The sequence below is a fragment of the Nipponia nippon genome, unplaced genomic scaffold (genome assembly GCF_047370975.1).
Source record: "Nipponia nippon isolate SJK-2023a ecotype South Korea unplaced genomic scaffold, ASM4737097v1 scaffold_3, whole genome shotgun sequence".
Classification (NCBI taxonomy): Eukaryota; Metazoa; Chordata; class Aves; order Pelecaniformes; family Threskiornithidae; genus Nipponia; species Nipponia nippon.
In genome coordinates, this window is record NW_028262347.1 from 127,172,024 (window position 1) to 127,190,089 (window position 18,066).

Here is an 18,066-nt window from a genome sequence, read left to right on the forward strand (position 1 = left end):
TGTCATTACTGAGATTTAGTAGAAATATCAAAGTCACATACGCTGATATTGCACTCTTTACATGGAAAGCATAAGAAATGCTTGAATAACAGTACAGTAATACAATATTGTGGTTTTATACATCTGTATATCTGCTTCTTCAGGCTTCTGTTTCCTCCTTATGCAACTAAAAAAAATCACATTTTAAAAACACTGAAAATATATTCCTCACCTTCCTCTCTAATACTTTTATCAGAAACCACCTACCGTTCTGCTCAAATGACAGATTATGTCGATTGTAACTAGCTCTACTACAAAAGTTACGATCTTTATTCTTAGTACTCAGCCTATGTATAGGTCCAAACTTAATTAAGTACCACATACTAAGGTTTACTTGTTCCACTCAAATTAACGGAAAAAGCGAAGCTATTTAGGTGCTTAAGGTTAAGTACAGCATAACAGCAAACAGAAGAATACATCTAAAAAACCCTATACATTTTCTTAATACAGTAGTTTTTTCAATTAAAAAGAAGGATCACCGAAGATACAAAAATAGTATCTTGCAAGAGGTGTCTTATTTGATAGGTAATACAGAAGTCATGATGGTTTTTAAAAGTAATTTTTTAATTGTATGTTTTTAACCAACAGAAGTGATGTTAATACAAGAATCTAAACCACATTCCAACACATTTACTCATACTGCAGCTTTGGAATTTTCTCACATAATTTTGATTAACTATAGTATTTTTCAGTTCCTAAAAAATGTCAGTATTTGCTATAGGCCATTAAACAGTGTGAGATTTTGCCTGAAAGGAACCTATATTTAAATGATTAACAAGGAAATATATGCAATACACAGATGTTAATTTATTACAAGATAGTGGAAAATTTTCAAAGACACTTAACATCATAGAGCTCGAGCTTTTAAATGAGTTTGATGCTCAGTCATTAGACCTTTCAAAGTAAAAAATAAAAAAAGTACACAGCACAGAAAGTTACCTGTCAATCTCTTCAAGGACATCAGCAACTGCTATCAATGGCTTTCGCACACGTTGATGCAAATTGTGTTGTAGTAGTGGCAAGCACAGATTCCACTGGGTTGTACAAACAACCTGAATCACATCAGGATCTCCCAATTGAACTGCACGTTTTAAGGTTAACTCAAGATTTTTTATCAATTCCAGCTGAGCCTACACAAATGAAAAATTAATTAGCATATATCGCATTTAATGAACACAACTTCTTACACATTCCTCCAAATTTTAATGTTAGGGCTGTTCCCAATAGAAAGCAGTCCCTCAGCCAGCAGACTGCGGAAACTTTTTTTTAAATAAATTTTTGGTAAAAATACTTTCTTTAATAAAAACTTTTTTTTTTTTTAAAATAGGCTTTGATAACTAAGGAGTATTTCTTTTAGGTACTCCATGCTACTACTACATACTTCAGGCAGAAGGCTGTCAGCTATACCCCTTTCTTATGATAAGCAGAAATTGATAATTGTGAAACATTTGTGAATTCAGAAGGCTTAGCTTCTTTTCATTTTTATGCTAAGTGACAAATGCAGTGTAGGAGAGGAAAAAAAGAAATATTATGAATGGGGTTTGCCATACTGTCAATTAAACTTGGTTCCTATTAAATCTAAAAGCAAATCTTTACCTACAGTAACAGACACCCGCTAATTATTAAGTTCTTTTTAGAGGTTGTGCAATTAAAAAAAAAAAAAAAAAGAAAAAACAAACAAAAAACTTCTCCAACTGCATACACTGTGGTAGGAATATTTAGAAATACCTAAATATCTAAATACCCTATTTTTTATTTAAGCAGTATTAGTAGTGTTTCATATTATGAGGAATCAATGAAAATTTTTTTTCAAAACGTGAATGGAATTCCTGAACTCCAAAATGAGAACGGTTGTAGATAAGTTTATGCACTAACACTATCAATTTCCAGGAAGCATATTCATACTTCCTATTTTAGGAACTTCAGGTGCCTCTATTAGCTGTTCTAAATTGCTCATTGTAGGCATCTATCTAATCCCATTGATAATATTGACAATTTAGGCTTCTACTTTTGATGGTCTGAATTATAACTGAGTCAACTGACTATAGAAATCTAAGAAAATCCTCCCCAGTGTGACAATTTATCAGGAATAACCTGCATTCCTCTGACAGAAGAATCTGTATGAGATCACCCATAACATGCAATAATAGTTGAGTTGGACTCGATGATCCTTATGGGTCCCTTCCAACTTGAGATATTCTATGAAAACACCTCCCATAAATATAAAATATGGAGACAAGAGAGTGTTGCCTTTGCATGCCTCAATGCTACCATCTTTACTCTTGGAAAGTAATATATTATGAACCTTTATAGTCAGACAGAAGACTTAAGGGAAGAATATACAACTGTTGTTTATTTTTCCCTGTTTTCTTCTTGGCAGTCCAATTAGAAAGAATATAAAATTTAAAAGAATTTCTGATTAGTATAATGTAATTAAGACACACAAGTGAAATGTAATTTTCCACATTTAACAAATTAAAACTTTTACTTCTCTCTCAAAGTTAATCTTAAAGAACATACCTCAACGACTCCTTTGGTATAAGTCATAATTTTAGTCCCAATTTTTTTTATTTCATATTCACATTCCAGGCATTCTATTTCAATAAGTTTCCCTTGCTCCTAGGAAGTATTAATATAGAAAACACTAATTTTAGTAATTAAAAAGGAACAAAAAGAAGATTAAACTCATGCAATTACACTAATACAGCACTGTACTTTCTTACTGAAAATCCCACTATATTAGTTAATTAACTGAAACAATGAAAAGGGAGTAGAATTTGTTGTTTCAACAGTAGTCACTTCTTACTAAGCCAAAGGTGCAAGCAGTCCTAGTAAATTCTTGCTCACTAACGTTATTAAAAAGGTACATGATTGGAATAAATGAGAGCTAGTCACAACAGAAAGGATTCATCTTGATGGGCAGTGCAATTCTTAAGTGAAAAAACAGGTTAAATCTTTAACACCTCCAGAAAGATCTGGCTATTAAATCACACAATTTATACGTATGGATCATCTAAGATACTTTGTATTTGGTTTCATATGGTGCAGTAGGGAAAGCCAGGCAGCATCTTCATTCATTATGAACTATTCTTGAATCACTCAGCATGACCTTTGTTAATTTAACATCCCCATGACCAGAAAACAGATGAGATCTTGAAAAACTTAGATGAATGTAGAACTGCCACTATCATGTAATGACAAATACATAGAGAGATGGAATTCATGTTATGGCTGAAAAATCTCTCAGTATTCAGCAAAAGCCAAGGAACTGGAACTTGATACAGATTTCTCTCACTCTAACGTGAAGAGGTCACTGTCAAAATGATGCTGGGCAATCTGAAGTTGGTCACTTAAACACCCACTAACTCTAAGGGAAACAAGAAGGTTGAAATAGAAGCAAGGCTTCTCTACTGCTGCCACAGTAGGGATACTTGCTATTAGCGTCTATACAAATACTCAATCTAAATCCTTGTGAATCTTTGATCTAGGGGATTTAAACATATCTTCCAGCGGAATGTTACAGAATTGTGTATGATTTTAGACTTGCGGGAAATCTTGAGAAAAAATAAGCCTGAAGCAGACACCTGGAATAAAAAAATTTCATTGAGGATAAGTAAAAATTACAAGTAAATCAAAGTAGGATCATTATAATAGAAATTTGGAAATATGTTTCAAAATGTGTTTGGCAGTGTTTGCCACTTATATTTCTTTACACGCACATTTCAGATAACTAAAAACTTACTCATGGTGATCACAACACAACCAGGCACTTTTTCATACATTTTTGTACCCGAAAAACATACTGATTTTCTGAATACAGTGACGAACAGTTCTGTTTCTCAACAGGTGTACTTGTTTTGGCTGAAATAGAGTTAGCTTCCTTCATAGTAGCTGGTACGTCGCTATGTTTTGGATTCATGCTGGAAACAGTGTTGCTCACACAGGGATGTGTTAGTTATTGCTGAGCAGTGCGTACACAGAGTCAAGGCCTTTTCTGCTTCTCACACCTCCCTGCCAGTGAGCAGGCTGGGGGTGCACAAAAAGTTGGGAGGAGATACAGCCAGGACAGCCGACCCCAAATGACCAAGGGGATATTCCAGACCTTATGATGTCATGCTCAGCAATAAAACTGGAATGAGAAGGTTGGCAGGGAGGGCACTGCTCAGGGACTGGCTGAGCATTGGTCAGTTGGTGGTGAGCAATTGTTTTCATTTGCATCGCTTACCTTTTCTTAGGTTTTATTTTTCTGGGGTTTTTTTCCTCCTCTTTTCCTTAAAATTATTATTATTTCTTTTTAATTATTACACTGTTTTTATCTCAACCCACGAGTTTTCTCACTTTTACCCTTCCAATTCTCTCCCCCATTCCACCGTCGGGGGGAGTGAGTGAGCGGCTGTGTGGTGCTTAGTTGTTGGCTGGGGTTAAACCACCACAACAGGGAAGGAACAGAAAAAAACAAATCTCAGAGTCAGCTGGACGTAAGAATCAAAAAGGGCATACACATTGAAAGATCAGTTATTAAGGAGACCAGATTAAAATTTTAATCTAAGAATACCCCTACTCTAACATTATAATAAAAATACTGCGGAAGAGTAAAAATTATTAAATGTTAGTAAATAACAAATCAAATAATAGTTTGCTGGAAAATGAATCGTTCCTACTAAAGGAAACTGGGAAATATATAGGAACAAACAGCATCAGAAAAGATCCACACAAAGGAAAGGATTAGGGAGTGCAGTTTGTGGCACAACATCTCTGGATTTCTCACTGCAATGAGAGAACTATATTGCTTAAGTCCTACTTTCCAGAAAAGATAACAACTTTGGGGCTTTACTTTTGGCAAGCTTTCTTGAACTCCTCCTTCCATCAGTCCCCTAATCATGCTCCAGACAAATGCTCTTTTTTCTCCTCATCAAAATTAGAATTCATGTGCTGTTCTGCAAGGTTGGTATGGTACTCATAAAGACTAAAGTGAATGTAGGTAACATTAACTGTTTTTAGAGCTTACATCTTGGTGACCAATTACAATCTCAATGGGTAAACTGGTTAAATCTTCAAAACCTGCAGGCAGCATTTAACTTCCAATCAAACTGTTCCACAGATAACATTTAAAAAACATAGGCAAAAATTTACAGTTAACATTTATTTGCCAAAACTAACTGCACTGTTAATTACCCTGTTCTACCTATACCTTACCTTCTGACCTTACATCTTCTCTCTAGTTTAGGAATAGATCACTTATCCAAGTAATTATTTATATTAATGAATATATAAACAATATAGTGATGGACAGAAGATCCCAGAACCATCAGTATTATTTTTGAAGTATAATCACAACGGGGGGAGGAGGTGTTGTAAAAAAGAAAATCAACCATAATTAATACTTACAGTAATCCCAGCTCTCTTCAAATCAAGTATACAATCATATGCAACCTTAATGCAGTTCACTTTCATAGAAAAACGAGCTAATTCCAGAATCAAAGGAATCCTTCCAAAATAGAAAAACATCACTTCAGAAAATCTGATATTGCTCTTTTATGGAATTAGAAAAACACTATATGAAAGTTACTTTGTGCAATATATCTGAAAACCTTTAAGTCATCTGAATATTAGAGGACATGATTATACTAGTAATGCTTACAGTTAACAAGGAAAAAGGAAAAAGATTAAAGTTGGCTACATGAAAAATACAGAAGTTCATCTGTTTATGGAAAATAATTAGTATACTTCCACTGTAGTCCTGCACAAACAGTTCCTGAAGAACATAAAAAATACAGAATGAAATGTATGCAGCACAAAGATTGTGAAATAGCAAACGAAGATTGTGGGTAATTCTGTAAATACAATGCAGTCAATTGGCACAGAAGTTAAAACACTCAAATCCATTGGTCACAGATGGATAAGATAAGAACACAGAACACACACAGTAGGAGACTGTGTTCTAAATGTTTGGATCTTCGTAAATAACCGAATGAGCATAGTGTACTGTCTGGGACAGAAGAAGTAATCAGATGCCTGAATGTCGTCAAAGAACATTGACCTTAACAAGTAAAAACGTAGTATTATTTCCATATGTAACAGCTGTGATGTAACTACTGGAATAGAGAGTTCAGTTTAGTCTGCATTTCAAAATTATGCTGAAGAATTGGGAAGGTCCCCAAGAAAAGCTAAAAATGAACTAAAGTCTGAGAAGCACTTGTCAATTCTAAGACCTTTTAAAAATCTCATTTTATCAACAACAAAGGGTTATGGAAAAATTTAATCACATTATACAAACAGCTATATGGAAGAAGGTATTTAATCTTCGATTCTTCAAGAAAGCCTGATAGGATCTTCGTCTGTCTTTAAGATGACCTAAGCATTAACACAACACAAACTACTACAACTAAGTACGAGCTCCCTCTCTTCAAGGTCAACAGGAATTTTGACAGGCTTCAGTGGAAGCAGGATCAGCTTCAGCATCAGCTTTCACGGGGCTCTGACAAGTAAAACTCACCTCCCACTGAGAACAGATGCTGGAGGCACATCATATTGTTTCAGAAGTTCATATACAGAATGCAGATTTGCGGTGGCATCACTTGGAAATTCATTTGTATCCCACTGCCTGCAATATATTAGGAATTGATCATAATCTTTTCACAAGAGATATTACTGCATTACAAATTTTAAATAACTCTCCTAACTATAGAATGGATGGCTCTTAGTCCAATGCATCAGTGGGATACCTGGATTTTGAGATATCAAAGGAAAAAAAATTAAAAATCAAGTCAACAAACCCTACTTCAGTATGCCAAGCAAGTTACTCAGAGACAGCCAGATATGAAGCACAAAGAACATTCCAGCATAAGAATTAATATTTCAGATGGTAAATTTTATTCCAGAAGCAAAGAAAAATGGTGTGCAAAACTCCTTTCCTATAATGTCAACATAAATTAATCCCCTGTTACTAAGAAAATAATTAATATTTTTAAAATAGGGAAGTGTTGAGACATTGAAGAAAATTTACATGAGATTTTGTTATGAAGTCTAATTTTCAAAATTGTTTTATGACTTCAAAATTTTAAAAGTTTTAAAAGTATTATGCTTCCCATCCTCATGATTCATGCATTATATTTTAGGTGTGATTTCCCCATTTCATGTTTACTCTTTTACACAAGTTGTGTACTGAACTGAATCTGTTGGATACAAAGATGTCTTTCAATCTCTTAAATTCTTTCACCTGAGAATATCTGTACAACACACTATTCCCTACATTCCGAAAGCACTATTTCACTTTTTAGCTGAGGCTGTTCTCTAGACAGGCCTGACACTTACTACCCAAACTGTCATTATAGTTTTCCGTTTGAGAAACTAATCTTTGCAGTAAATTTTTCTACTGGCATATAGGATGCCAGAACCTGACCCTACCTCTGTAATATCAAGCATCAAAGTACAAGTGGAAGAATACATTTTAATACTTACAATTTTAACATCTGCATTTTATAAATAACTGAAAAATGGATGGAATTTTGTATTTCCTTCTCTACCTGGGAAATATCCATTAGTTTGTGATATACCTATAAAATAACAATTTAATTATTAATTGACTGAATAAGCAAACAAAGGACAGACACTCAACCGGGCTAAAATAAAGCAGGTATGTTGACTGTAGGCTTTTTTGTGGACTTTAAGAGCAGTGAGGCTACTACAATAATCTATGTTGTTCTGCACAGATACCACAAAGTTCACCTAGTACAGCTATGCTAATCTTCACATAGTGAGGATCAGAAGCATTAGCAGAAATCTAAATGTGGAACTAACATCTGAGTTAGAATTCTAATGAATGCATTTTTAATAACACCTTTTGATAACACTCATTCTGAAATCATCTCATCCAGCTATGAGAAATAAGTCCTATTCAAATTTATCTGTAACTATAAATTATATATAACAGAAAATATTATGAAGAAATTACAATAAACTGTAGTTACTTCAATTTAACTGTAGAGTTACACATTAAATGTGTGCAAATCATTTCTTCTGACTCTCTCACACTGACTGCCCACAGCAATCAATACTGATTACTTAAGCTGTACTGGAACAGTAAGTTTTGCAGGCCTTAATAATGCTGTTACTAAAGCACTCAATAGTGTGGATCAGACTTCTATAGCCCTGCTGAGACACATAGCCCAAGTACAATTTTAGAACTACTGTATTCTTCTGTTTACAGCCACTGTCAAATAGCTTCGCTCAACACTGCCTCTAAAAAATAAAAAAGTCATTTTAACCTTGCCTAAATGTTATTGTTTCATTACTACCATACCTCTGGAAGGTTGTATATTGGTTCTCTTAATTCAAATGTTGGAGAACTTTATATTATAAATCTATGCTCTTGAAATGCAGTGATTGGGAGTGGACAAAAAAGACAATAGTGTAGCAGAATGAAAGAAAATATGACTGCATGCAACTTACAAGTTTTATTTGCCTATTTCTGCTTTTGCCACATTCATCTTCACCATCTTATTTCCCAAATTAAGGGCATGCAAGAACTATGAACTGCTGTCACATGCTCCGATTCCTAGAACTATTTATAGGGTTCAAGTTGGGTCATTTAAGTATTTAGCAGCATGAGAAAAGTCAACAGATGCTAAATATGCCCTGAATGGCATAAAGCAGGTTAAGTTGCACCCACTACACCTTCTGTGTTAATAGTAATTATTCCCATACAGAATGTTTAGGGTTAGCAACAGTTATCCCGATGATGTTATGTTGTATTAAAATAACAGGGAGCAGTAGTGAGCTCTTTTGCTTATAGTATCAAAAATATACAAATTGTAAAAATCTCTGCATATCTACTGTATCTTGTAGCTCATAAAACTTAAATGAAGGAAACAACATATTTAACAAGTATAACTATGATTTTATGAAATGTACAGAAAGCTCCTGTCTTACTGGGAGTTTAAAATATTTTACAGCATTACCATTAAAGAAAATATTTGAGAGTATTTCTCTGGAACATTTTCCTTAATAAAGATTGCTGCGGTACATGAAAACTCTTTCGCTTCTTTCAGTTTTGAAGCATCCAGGAAGCACTCGAGTAAATTTCTGCAGATCAAATAAATATTTGTATTAAATATTTATTAATGCTTTTTGAAATAATTCTTACTTGTATTTTTTCAAAAGACTCTTTATATTCAAGGTACCACTCCTAAATGCAGTACAAGCAATTAGTGCGATAAGGCATTGACTCAACACGAAAGAGATCCTTTAGCTTCTATGTCTTTGTTTCTTCCTGAGATACACAGCTAACATGTATTTATTGCAGATCACAAAAATAATCTTGGAAAAGGAGATTTTTGTGAAAATTTTTCTCAACGGGATACCTGGAATTAAAATGATTAATTATTTAAAGTTGTATGAGAAAAACACGTCTATGAGATGTATTCTAAGATTGTCCCTTAACTACTAGAGAAGCTAGTATTTCAAAGCCATCTAGCAAAATAAAACTATTCAGGTTGGAAACTGCAACATATCTACTGGATTTTCAATACTTTATCTGATTTAACTGAAAAATAGCCTGTGATTCCATGAAATAAATTAAAAACAACAACAATAAAAATTATTCAAAAAATAAATACAAATGTAAGAAAAAATAAATGCTACCGTTAGTTTCATAACACACACACATTGTGTGCACTTGCTAGTTCTCATCAATATCTCAGCAAGAGTACGTTTGGTATAAAAAAACTGCATGCACGGTATTCTAGATAACCTTTAGCATACCCTTTGGAATGTTTTGTTACTTAATTTTTTATTTCCCTCCAGTTTCCGCTAATAAAGAAAATGCTGCATAGCAATAAACCATCAGTCATAGACCAAAGAAACAGAAAAGTTCACAAAGAGAAAGGAAAAAACAGTGGCAGAAGCGTAACAGGAACTCGAAACGGTCTGCAGAATAGCAGACCAAAACATCTCTGAGAAAAGGCTGTCTGACCTTGAAAAAATACATGGATGCTCTTCATTTTGCACATAAAACTGTTTCTCTCAGTAGAGATATCTCAAGGTTTATGTTCCAGCTTTACTCAAGAAATGTACGAATGGTAATACATTGATATTGATACACCATTTATTACCAATTATTATCAAATTATTATCAAATAATTGGTAATAATGCAAATGTATATAATAGTACCGATACTGCACTGCGCTGATTGTGAGGGTTTTTTTGACTTCCATTTTAATCTTGCTTAGCTTCACTTCTAATCTAAGTCAATGAATTAATCATTTAAGCCTTTCAGTTAGATTAATTAACATGATAAAATAATCTGGGCACAGACGTAATTTATACAATCATGCCCTCAAAAGAAGCCAGTATCAGCCTTAAATATATGTAGCCACTCCATAAAAAAATGGCACACTGCTCTCAACAACTATCAACTACATTGTACCAAGATGCTTGAGCAGGAGGGTTGGACTAGGTGATCTTGAGAAGTCCCTTCCAACCTCAACTGTTCCGTGAAGATGGCAGAACCAGGGGCCTTTCACTGAGAAAATGCATGCTTTGTTATAACCCAGGACTGTTAACTCCAGCAATTTAATCAACCTCCGTTGTCAAAGGCTCTCACATTCTAAAGAATTCAAGGAAAACTAATCTTTTAACGTGGATCCCATACTTCCTAAGAAAATAATTTCCAAGAATATTTTGCTAAAACCCTTTACTCTGTCTGAAGAAAACTCCTTCACACGTATTTTTTCTTAGCAGAGGTCACCATGTTTAAACACAAAAATATTTAAATTCTACCATCTGAACAACCCGCTGATGATGTCTGAAAAATAAACGTGCAGGTGTCATCGTATCCACACCGTTCAACATGCAATAGGAAGTCAGATTGAGACCACTCATACATAGCTCAAACAAACAAGGATATTTTCAACAGATACACTGATAATTAAGCATATTGTATCATACGTTAACATGGACCTTTCTGCTATTCTCATTATGGAAAAATGTATTTAAAGGCAATGTATCAAAAAGTATTAATTTATTCAGTCACTTAAAACCCAACAGCTGTAGCAGAAAGTAACAACTTACACATCTATTTAAAAACTCTGTATTTGTGCCTATCTTTTAAAATTACATTTAATCAGGTTGCATTTTTCATTTCCTTATACAAGTAATAAGGACTTTCAGTCATGCTTAATAAGAACATCCTTGAAATGGGGAAAATAACTACAACGTACTTCTTCAGCCACGAATTGTCTTCAGTGTAATATCAATTTTTAAAGATTCTGACAATAATTCATTATTTAATTCAGTGTAAATTACACTATACACACTTCTGAACAGTATGTATGCAGAAAAACCTATATATTTCCTAAATAAAACCTTAAATTGGTTGACAAATTTCAGTTATGACAGACATAAATATGGAAGGCATTTTTATCCAACTCTAGATTACTAATTTCTTCCCTAAAAACTATTAGACTTTTAATTCTAAATTTTTTGCATAATACTTAAAGATATTGTGTAAATTCACCTTGTTGGGAGGTTTAACTCTCAAATAACAGTCTATTTCCCTTCATTAATTCCCAGAAAGAAAACCTGTTGGTTTAAATCTTAAAGCCTTGTTTATGCAAGTTATTTTCCCTTTCATAACTTTTGGGTTCTTATTTTGCCTAAGACTGGTTAAAAGAAGACCTATTTCACTTATGCTTAGAAACATTAGGCCAAGCAGTATATCCAAATTACCAGGGACAGCCTTTAATTTAATACTGAACAAAACTGGATATAATACTAATTAGAAAGGAAAAAGCTTGATCTAAACTAACTACATTGATAAGAACCACACAGTACCAAACTGTACATCAAAGCATGTGACTGACATATAAAAACCACATCGCTACTGATGACGAATCATCTCTGTATTCTTAATTGCTGTATTTGCAATACAACTACTTATTTTGCTCATTGATTTTTCATAAAGTTTCATTTCAGCATACAGTTATGGGTTAACAAGAGGAAAAAAGTAGTAAGAAAGATAACTTAGGTCAATATATATGAAGTCTTCATACGAAGAAGGAGGAAATTAGAAGGTACCCTGAATATGTTCTCACAACCTTACCAGGCTGTTCCTTTCTCTTCAGGGATCAGAGGACAGAAGAGATCTTTGGTTATCTATTTAAAGGTTATGTTTCTTTACCTGAAGAAAATAGTTCTTAAAGAAAACAGGAGTTTGTCTTTCTCCTTACTTAAAAGGACTGAACATATGCAATGACTCAAACACTACATCCAAAATGACAGTGATGCTTCAGATCGGACCTAGGGCCTAACTGCCTCTGCCACTAAAATTTTAACCTCAAAGTAAATACTGAAATGAAGCCCCTCTTATGTTAAGTGTCCATTTACGTATCTTTAAGAGTTATGAATTAAGCTTTCCACAATAAATGTATCTACAATGTTACCAATGAAATATACATTATTAAAGACTACCTGAGGTGGCAGCCACATGTACAAGAGGACTACAGCATGCCTATATGTAGGGGCATTAATTAAACTTACATCATGAGTTCTGCTCTCCATTCATTGTCTTGCTCCTCAGTTTGGTTTAAGGCTTTAACAATCTGATAAAGGCTGGGAATAAGACAATAGCGGAATCCAGGCTTAAGATATGGCCTCACAAGTTGCCAATAAAGAACTGAGGCATTATATATCAAAAAATAATATCTGAAAAACAAGAATGAAGAATTCAGTATTTCATGGACTTAGATAAACATAAAATTACAGACAGAGTATTTTAAGACACTTCTAAGAAGCACAAATTGGAACTTTTCCTATGTGTTTAGATAAGAACCAATCCTGACTAAGAACTGAGAATGCAAGTACCGCACAAGAATACAGTAACTCTTGCAACTACACTCTGTCCAGTAATTAACCACTTAAAATAAGCTAACATGGTGCTCTCTTTCTGCAGAGCATAAATATAAAAGGGGAAGAAATGCTCAGAGATATCTACCAGCCTTAAATACGCTGACTTATCCCATCTATTTAAGACTGTTCAATATTCTTATATTGTTGCAGCATGCACAGCAGTTACAGAAGTGCAGTAACAAAATGGAAGAAAAATCCACAAAAGCAAAAAAAACCCAAACAACAAAAGTCCAGACTACCTAGTGAAAATCCGAGACAAACAACTATGAAAACCTAACTCAGTAACATTTCCTGAGATTTAAACAGTTAATCCTATCAGCAGGGCTTACCTTCGATCATGGGTGGCAAAATCTATTGCCTTCATAAAAAACAGCACAAACTTTTCAAACTCTTCCTAGAACAGAACAAAAAAGTTGTTCATGCAATTTAAATATGGCTTTTATAAATCAATAAATTATTTTCTTATTTCAATATGTTCACATCTCATAATTTTTATTTTCAGACTAATCTCAAATAAAGCATACTGCCATAATAAGTTGCTGCCATAGAAACAGAATAACTAAAATCGGTAGCATTGCCTATTACTATGTTTTCCTGATTTCAAATTTTAAGACTATATTTTCAGTTTCTTTCATTTCTGCCAAACTTTAATTATCAGGACTGAAATTTTCCAGAACAGCAAAGCTGTGTACTTTTTAAGCTTTCAGCAAAGAAAGTTCAGAAACGTCCAAGCGCAAAGTCAGGGGAAAAAAAATAATATCAGTTTGTTCCATTAAAAAACTTGAGGTATTATTTACTTTAGAAAAGCTCCAACAAGAATTTGTCAACTGAATGGTGTGTCAGGCATGCTCTTTTTATTGTTAAAGCAGCTGGGAGGCAGCTTTTCAGAGCAGGACCTGGGGGTCAACCAAGTTGAACACAAGCCAGCAGCATGCCCTTGCCGCAAAGGTGGCTAAGGGTGTCCTGGGCTGCCTTAGGAAGGGTGTTGCCAGCAGGTCAAGGGAGGTGATCCTTCCCCTCTGCTCAGCACTGGTGAGGCCACACCTGGAGTGCTGTGCCCGGTTCTGGGCTCCCCAGTAGGAGAGAGACACGGACACTGTGGAGAGAGCCCAACGAAGGGACACAAAGATGATGAAGGGACTGGAGCATCTCTCATATGAGGAAACGCTGAGAGAGTTGGGACTGTTTAGCCTGGAGAAGGTGGCTCAGGGGGGATCTCATCAGTATGTACATATACCCAAAGGGAGCATGTAAAGAAGATGGATGAGATCATAAAAAGGGATTTTTGAAAGCCTAAGAGACAGATGCAGTGGAAATGGCAAAGCGGAGGTGGAACTGGATGGGCAGGAAGGGTATAATAACACCAGGGGACTCTCTACAGTGAGACAGAACAGAATAACTAAAAACTCCAAGAGAGCTGGGACTGATTTACTGGACTGTCGAACTGGCATAAGAAGGCTACTGAGCAATAAGTGGGAACTGCCTAGATAAAGAGAAAACCAGAATTATGAGCCTGAGAGGTATTAGATACTAAAGTAGAAAAGTTGCACTTGGCCCTTAAGAACATAAGCATCTTAATCAACTAACAAGGATTCCTTAGGATGGAAACCAAAATAAGGACAAATTTATCTTTTCTAAGTAATGATGATTACTAGTCACACAGCATGAGACGTTGTGCCACTCCGATTTTCCCAAATGATTTAGGAACACAGCAGTGAAAAAACTTTACAATGGATACAAAGTGTATCTTAAAAGCACATTACAACATGCAGCACAAGGGAACCAAGTCAGGACTGCACATCCTAAGACAATTCTTAATTTCTAAGAAGTTAGCAAGAGTCAGGAAGAAAACAGCAAAATTTGGCTGAGATTTAGAAAACATCACAGAATAGTTTGCTTAATTTAGAAATATAAAAGGCTAACTGGACATTAGAAAATACTTTTCAAATGTGTACAAAGTTTTAAAGGGACCACTGATGAGTTGTTCTGCACATGCACTCAGAGAAGGTAGAGAAAGTACATATAATAGGGAAAATATTCTAGCTTGAAAGTTAATTCAAACACATCATTCAAAGAAACTACAGCAACATCTGTCAGGAAAATTTGTGAACACAAATACCACAAATATCTGTTAAGGCCATTTTAGTAGCCACATATCGCTGACAAATTGCCAAAGCTGACTGACCACAGTACAAGGACAAGTGAAATACTGAAGACAGAAAACAGATCCCCCTCCATTTTGAATTCAGCAGGAGGTAAAAACTACTCATCAGGTACGGACACGGTGTCACCGAGCAGTAACACGCAGAAGCTTTTAGAAGCAGAAGTATCCTGCTGAGTCGCTACCAGAAAGCTTCATCTCTCATTTCAAAAAGCCACATCCGAAGTACTACATGGAAAGGTTACTGATTAGTGGTGGAAGCACATTGCCACAAAAGAGAAATGAACTGTACAACCTCTCTGAGGGCCCCTTCAGTCTTCCATTTCCCACGATTCTGTGAAATGCTTAGTGTGATCCTGAATAAAACTGGTAACTCTTTTACCAGTTACAGTTAAATTTGGTCTGAAAGTATCATATTGATCTAAAAAGTGAAAAGGTTGACTTTAAAACAATCGACCCTCCGAAAAATTTTTCAAGCATTCTTTTTTTTTTTCCCTCCTCAAAGTATTTGCAATATTAGTCTAATTCAGCTGGTAAGTTTTGTTTACTCCCAAACTACCCACTGATATATTTTCCTTTGGTTTTTCCATAGTCCTGATTACCCTTGTGTATTTTAAATGACTGAAAGAAATACATAAAAACCTAGGAAGAAATACTCTTAAAAACTGGCTTAATATAATGCAACCTTCATAATTTCTCACCAAATTATCTGTAGAGAGCGGAGTGTGCAACTGGCCTTGGCACAAATATGCTCTGCCAAGAAACTGGTTCACAGGAAATCTTCCTTTAAAATACATCTGTAGGCAGTCACTGCTCATTTCCAGATATCCCAGCTAAGAGTAAAAAAAAAAATTTTTAATATTTAAAAAATGCAACAAATACTTAATTAACAATTGTTAGTTTTTAAAAATGCACGCCTGCTCAAAGTGTAACATCTAACTGCATATCAGTATGCAAAGAATATTCCACAAAGCTGCATATCAGATCTGGTACAAACCCATTAAGATTTATTAAAATTTAAAGCAAGACTTTTGTTATTCCAAACGTGTAGAAAAATAGCTCCTTTATTTAACAAAGCTCCTTAGTCACTCAGTCATAGAACCCCTTACAGTATACAAAAAATGTTTCCTCTTTTAAAAGGCATTAACAGAATTGTTAACATAAAGGCAAAATTCTTAGCAGAATTTTTTTTTAAAAGGACGGACATTAGCCCACAGGATTTTGTATGGGTGTCAGTGCTGAACATTAATTTTCAGAAAACAGAATTTGAGTGGCTTGCAGCTTGGAAAAAAAAAATTGTGTTATTAGAAACTCTGTCTGCTTGAAATCCAATCACTTGTACCCATGGATTGAAAATTTAAAAATACTTCAAAATTAAGAACCTCTACCATATTTTATAGAAGACATCTCAATTAGCAACAATCTTTCATAATTAGAATGTCACCTTTTCTTCTTTTGCCCAGTAGGGACTGTTCACAAACACATGTTCTTCAGTCATAACCAAATTGCTAACGTTAGTTTTCCGTAACAAGAAAAAACAGGCATGGCAAACTATTTTATATTACTATGGTATACCTTGCATATTTTGGTCTAATTACAAACTTCACAAACCACAGTTTGCTGACTGACTATAAATTATAATTTAGAGGCCAAGTCGTAACTGAAAATGTATGTTTAAACAATTGCTCTCCAAAAACAGAAGAGTGTAATATTTTTCACAGGTACTTCTGGGAATATTTTTAAGTAGTAACTTCAACAACTGTAAATACAATATGTCATATAAACGTTTTTATTCAATACAGATAAACTGCCTAAATTACAAACCTGAAATGCTTGTTCAGCACATAAAACATACAAGTCGGTGCTGAAGTTATCTGATGAATCGAGTGCAGATTTTCCTTGACTGGCTGATTTGATCAACTCATAAGCATTCTTCAAAGCCTGAACATCTGAAATAAAAAAGGAATAAAGAATGTAACAGACGATTTGTGCTTCAAGGTGGACTGACAGACATGATTGCATTATTTCAAATCAACTATACAGCATCCTGTTTGTCCTTTACAGAAATAAATTATGCACGTTTAAGGAAAATAACGTCCAACAAATGTTGTTCAAAGTCAGCCACAGTTGTAGGATGAAACACTAACAACTCTCTCGCAATTTAAAATCACTAATGTTAGCACACAAGTGAATTACTGCGAAGGCCTGATCCACAGTTCCCCGAAATCAACAGTACTCTTTCTGTTGAGACAGGAATTCGAGATCCAGTCCTTAAAGCTTTTACATGAAGTAAACTTCACTGGAAGAAAACTAGATTAAATTAAGAACACCACAGCAGCCACTTCTATTCACAGCTACGAAGCACATTTAAAGCATTCAGAGAAAGAACACGTTTTCTACATATCTAGAAACAAAACAGATGAAGATCAAGCAGTTTTCGCGTTCCAAGCGTGACTTTCATTTTACCTGTTTTTAATGACTGGCAAAGCCTCGCAGCCCCCCACGCCCTCTTACCTCGGCGGCTCTCTGCTGCCGAGAGCCGCTCCCTGACGGCCAGCTCCATGCCGCCTCGCCTCGCCTCCGCGCGCCCCGCCTCAGCCCGCTCCGCCCGAGAGACGTGGGGCAGCTCTGCGAAACGAGCACGGGGCTTTGAGGAGGCGTCTTCCGATGAGACCCTCCGAAAGCTTCCCCGAACGACCGAGAGAACCGGCTGCGGAAGGCGCCCGCCCGGAGACGCCCGGACAAGGCGGCCGCCGGCGGCCCCGCGCCCGCTCCCGGCCCGCGACCCCCGCCGCCGCTGCCGTTGCCGCTCCGGGCGCTGCGGCCGGGCCGCGTATCCCAGCAGCGCTCCCACAACACGGGCGCCTGCCCGCCCCCCGCTCCCCGCCTCGCCCCAGGGACGGGCGAGCCCCGGCGGGACCCGCCCCGCCCGGCCCGGCGCTGGGCCGGGGGCAGCGGC

The 18,066-nt window shown here is 35.8% G+C and overlaps 1 protein-coding gene across 1 annotated transcript in view; it reads right to left on the bottom strand.

Annotated features, from left to right (window-relative positions):
- CFAP46 (cilia and flagella associated protein 46) overlaps positions 1-17,704 on the bottom strand; it is an 81,047-nt gene extending 63,343 nt beyond the window's left edge. Inside the window, exons 1-11 of the mRNA XM_087765970.1 lie at positions 17,622-17,704; positions 16,932-17,056; positions 15,809-15,940; positions 13,276-13,340; positions 12,578-12,742; positions 9,000-9,123; positions 7,501-7,595; positions 6,536-6,643; positions 5,428-5,527; positions 2,560-2,658; positions 979-1,169 (exon numbers count right to left, since the gene is read on the bottom strand). Of these exons, the coding sequence (XP_087622096.1) occupies positions 979-1,169; positions 2,560-2,658; positions 5,428-5,527; positions 6,536-6,643; positions 7,501-7,595; positions 9,000-9,123; positions 12,578-12,742; positions 13,276-13,340; positions 15,809-15,940; positions 16,932-17,056; positions 17,622-17,670 (1,253 nt within the window). The 5' untranslated portion in view covers positions 17,671-17,704. The remainder of the gene's footprint in view (positions 1-978; positions 1,170-2,559; positions 2,659-5,427; positions 5,528-6,535; positions 6,644-7,500; positions 7,596-8,999; positions 9,124-12,577; positions 12,743-13,275; positions 13,341-15,808; positions 15,941-16,931; positions 17,057-17,621) is intronic.
- Positions 17,705-18,066: the final 362 nt, after the last annotated feature.